Consider the following 4,011-nt stretch of genomic DNA (forward strand, 5'->3'; position numbering starts at 1 on the left):
CTAATGGTTAGTTGATCTTCTGAAGCACCTCTAACGGGAAGATTGAAGATGACTATTTAAGAGAAGAGCTTCTAGGCCAAAATGTTAGAGAGCGCAATGTAGAATCCAAACATTTTCTCTGAGCTGCTTTCCTCGTTGATATTGTTATGTTCTCTCGAAAGATCTTCACTGTGATAATCTTGTTGTATAGTAATTGTGTGAAAGATCAAGTGTACAAGAGTAAATGCAGTAGCTGAGTCCTGATAGTGTGATCTATCATTATTAAAGGATTAATACTTGCCAATTGAACTTGTTAAGCAGATTCCTAATGCAATCGAACCTGTATTGCGGTTCTTAGTCTGGAGAGTGGATGTAGGCTTAGGGATAAAGCCAAACCACTATATATCTGCTTGCAAATCTTCTATCCATTCACTATTGGTATTACTTGATTTTTATTATCATGATTTGTCAAACGGCAGCATGCACCTGATTTCTCCAAACTATTTCTGCCAATGTTTGAAGTTTCACTTGTTATATTCCGCAAATGTTTTTCATAGTTCTCAAACAACTTATTCACCCCCCTTTAGGTTGTATTGTTAGCCCCAACATCCCTCATACATCGGGCTTAGGTTGGAGCTGCAATAACCTGTAACTTTGCCATGTGACTGTTGGATCCATACTTGTTGGCAATCTTAGGCTCTGAGATCAGTGTTGGGTGGTCTTGAGCCTTTCTCATTCCAAAAGCTAGCTTAAATGGTGATGTTTTTCCTCACACTTATAACTGACCACCAACCCCTTCCACAACCGATGTTGGACAACCTCAACACAACCAAGATTACATTGCTCAAGCATTGTCAGGACAAATGATTTGTCATCATGACATCCTTGTACACCAAGGCCGTAATAAATTCACAGCCAAACGGTAATTGCGGAAGCATGAGCACACCTTTTATTACATTCCATGGATGCCTTAATGAGGAATGCACTATATATTAACCTCGCAATTAAAATGATCACCACCTCTCTCTTCAATGTTTTGATCTTCATGTGCTTGTCTCATTAACCTTGTGCTACAATGGGTGTTTTGAAAGTAAGGAAGAACCATATGTAGCTTACGTGCTTTCATAGTCAAATATTTATATTTGTTTTTATGTCATTAAATGGTTAGTTAGCTACAAAGAAGACAACGGGATATTATGACTCGTCAAACAGCTAACGAAAGTACATCATTTGTTTACTAGAATGGAGAACATCAGCTTTATAACGAGAGACTTTTTTCCTGATTTAGGTTGCATTAAATGGGTGACCATAAAATATTTGATGTCCTATCTTATTTGAAATTGCCATCCAAAGGTATTTCACAAGAGAGAACTTTTTGTGAATGATATATATAATTATTTTTTTTTGGCTAAACACGTGCTCATACATATCATTTCATTTGTCTAGTTGGCAGCATCACCATGTCATGCTCTCATGGAATGTCCTACCTGAGAATGACAATCTTATGCAATTTGTAAAACATTGATTGCATGAAGACATTTGACACGATTCCGAAGAGGCATGATAATTTGTATTTATATCTCATAATCTAATTCCAGATAACAAAGAGTAGACTCATTTTATCACAATTGAAATTTCATAGAAATGTACTTCACTCATGGTCAAGTAGAAAATTAATACGGAACTTTTTATTAGTTGAGCAATGAAACCACAAAGCATTACATAAGTTCAATGACTTTAGTGTAATGAATAAGTCTTTTGGCAACTTTGAGAGCATGAATCCGCACAAGCTCCAACCTTGTTCACGTCCAGTCCAACTTTCTTGGTGTCTACATGAGTTCAAATATGAAACAAGAGATTAAAAAAGTCACTCACATCAAAATTGAAATTGAATTTTTATCGAAGTCTAAGGAAATGAAATGATTTAGCATTCAACTATCCTCTCATAATTAAAATATATCAATGAAACACTGATAAAGAAACCAAGATTATACAATGAGTTCCTTGATTTTATGGATCTCATAAGAAGCTACGTTCTATCTGCGATCTCGACGTGAAGATTATTACCTAGATGGTAGGCAAGGCAAGTAGATACGAAACAACCGATATCGCAGTGCTCTGATGCCGCGAATGTCAAGGACCCTCCTACACGATCATAGCAACTGTGAAAGCATCCAACTGGGTCAGGTCGATACCAACAATGGAATATACACTTCCACCTGCGCGACAAAAGTATGTGCGCGTCAGCATCGGCACCGACAGACGACCATAATATTAGAGCCGCCACGAGCATCATCGACCCCATTCTCTTGGATGCTATTATCACCATGGTTATTCCCACCTAAATTGTTCTTAGCCTCACTCTCTCTCTCTCTCTCAATGAGTCTTGACAACTTTGTGACCTAGTGCAGTCATGTATTGAGATGAACCGGTGCAACACCTTTATATACCGAGAGATTCATTCAAGTTGTTGAATGAGTTGAGGACTAAAAAGGTATGTAGAGGAGAAAGATTATCCTTTTCATTTGATGATATATATCATTGAGTCTAATGATATGGATTTCTTATCAAATTTTAGGTCCAGTAAAAAGGTGATGATATGTTGCCATCTATTGCGAGATTTTCTTCTTATATTCAAGTACTTGTCAAATTTAATCTCATCAATAGGTTTCTTTTTAAAGGGCCCTAATTTTCTTTATAGCCAAATTTCACGCAAACAGTTTTATATTGATGCGAAAAGCAGTTAATCGGCAAGGAGTGTGTGCAAAAGTTTTCACCAAAGCAATGTCAAACAAGAACTAATGTCGATCCATAATGAGGACGATGGTTGTTCAGTAGACATTGAAGTCAAAGCATAACCGAAACATGTGAAACAAGATTCTGCAAACCTGAAGAAGGACAATTCTAGATTGAAAATAATGTTGGTTGTGTTGTTGATGTTTATAGTAATAAAACATTATAAGAGTTTGCCATAGAGTGTGTTATTTCGAACCAAGTTAAATAACTTTGAATTTGCATGTTAAATAACTTGATTCAAGTTGCAAATTGATATGGTTTTGGGAGAGCCTGTGTGACATCCCGAATTTCGGCCCATTTTTGGGACTTATAAAACGCGTAATTTGTCAGTGTGCTTATAGTAAAATCTCGCCCGGGAACTGATCACTCCCGGTTATTATTTTAAAATAGAGATTTCGCTAGAATCGCAGTCGATCGAATTTGGCCGTTATTTAGATCCTGAACTTGGCAGTCGATTTTCGGAAGTTTCGGGACGAAATAAATTGGACGGTGTCGATATGGTCGGGGCCAACGTTGAGATTGTCAGGAATAATGGAAAAAGGGGAGTTTTTAACCGGGTGCAAATTTGGACTAGTAGACCTCCCTCGCTATACTTTGATTTAATTAATTTGGCCTTTGTCCCTTTTTATATTCGAGGCTTATTTTAGACGGGCAGATCGTTTTCGATTTTGAGATTGGGCCTCCGGATCGCGATTAATATTTGAATGAAAATTATTTGTTTCTTTTGTTCTCTCTCGCGCCGAAGACACCCCCCTTGGCCGCGCGTCCGTCCTACTCTCTCTCTCTTTTTCTTTTTTTCTTTCTTTCTCTCTTCTCTCTCTCCTCTGCCAGCACGCACCCCTCTCTCCCCCATCATCACGTCTGTCCTTTCCTCCTTCTCTCCCTCTCTCTCTTCCCTCCTCTCTGACCGCACGCAACCCTCCCATGCAGAAGTCCACTCACGCCCATTCTCCCCCCTCCTCTGACACCCTCTCTCCTCTCTCTCTTCTTCTTCCTTCTTCTTCTCTTTTTTCTTCCTTTCTTTTTTCTGCTTTGGTCTTCTTCCTCCCCGACGAGCCGCGTCTGGACTCCGTTCCGCCCGACGCCGTCCCGCTCGACGCCAACTGCCGCTCGTCGCCACCGCGCGCCGCCCGACCGTTGCCGCCACCCTCTCGCTGCCACTACAGAAGCCCCCACTCTCTCTCCTCCTCTCGGCCGACTGGGTCTGCTTCACCTTTGCCCAGCTCGCCGACCGCC

General features: G+C 40.0%; 1 protein-coding gene across 1 annotated transcript; it reads right to left on the bottom strand.

The window, feature by feature from the left end:
* Nucleotides 1–1,645: 1,645 nt before the first annotated feature.
* LOC130135038 (uncharacterized) lies at nt 1,646–2,381 on the bottom strand. Its single transcript, XM_056303264.1, has 2 exons — nt 2,047–2,381; nt 1,646–1,808 (listed from the first exon to the last, which is right to left on the bottom strand). Exons 1-2 carry the CDS (start codon nt 2,306–2,308, stop codon nt 1,717–1,719), a joined length of 354 nt encoding a protein of 117 aa, XP_056159239.1. The 5' UTR covers nt 2,309–2,381; the 3' UTR covers nt 1,646–1,716.
* Between the last annotated feature and the right edge of the window lie 1,630 nt (nt 2,382–4,011).

This window comes from Syzygium oleosum, unplaced genomic scaffold (genome assembly GCF_021117445.2).
Source record: "Syzygium oleosum isolate NSW1041296 unplaced genomic scaffold, Sole_v2.1 Sole_v2.27, whole genome shotgun sequence".
In the NCBI taxonomy this organism is placed as follows: Eukaryota; Viridiplantae; Streptophyta; class Magnoliopsida; order Myrtales; family Myrtaceae; genus Syzygium; species Syzygium oleosum.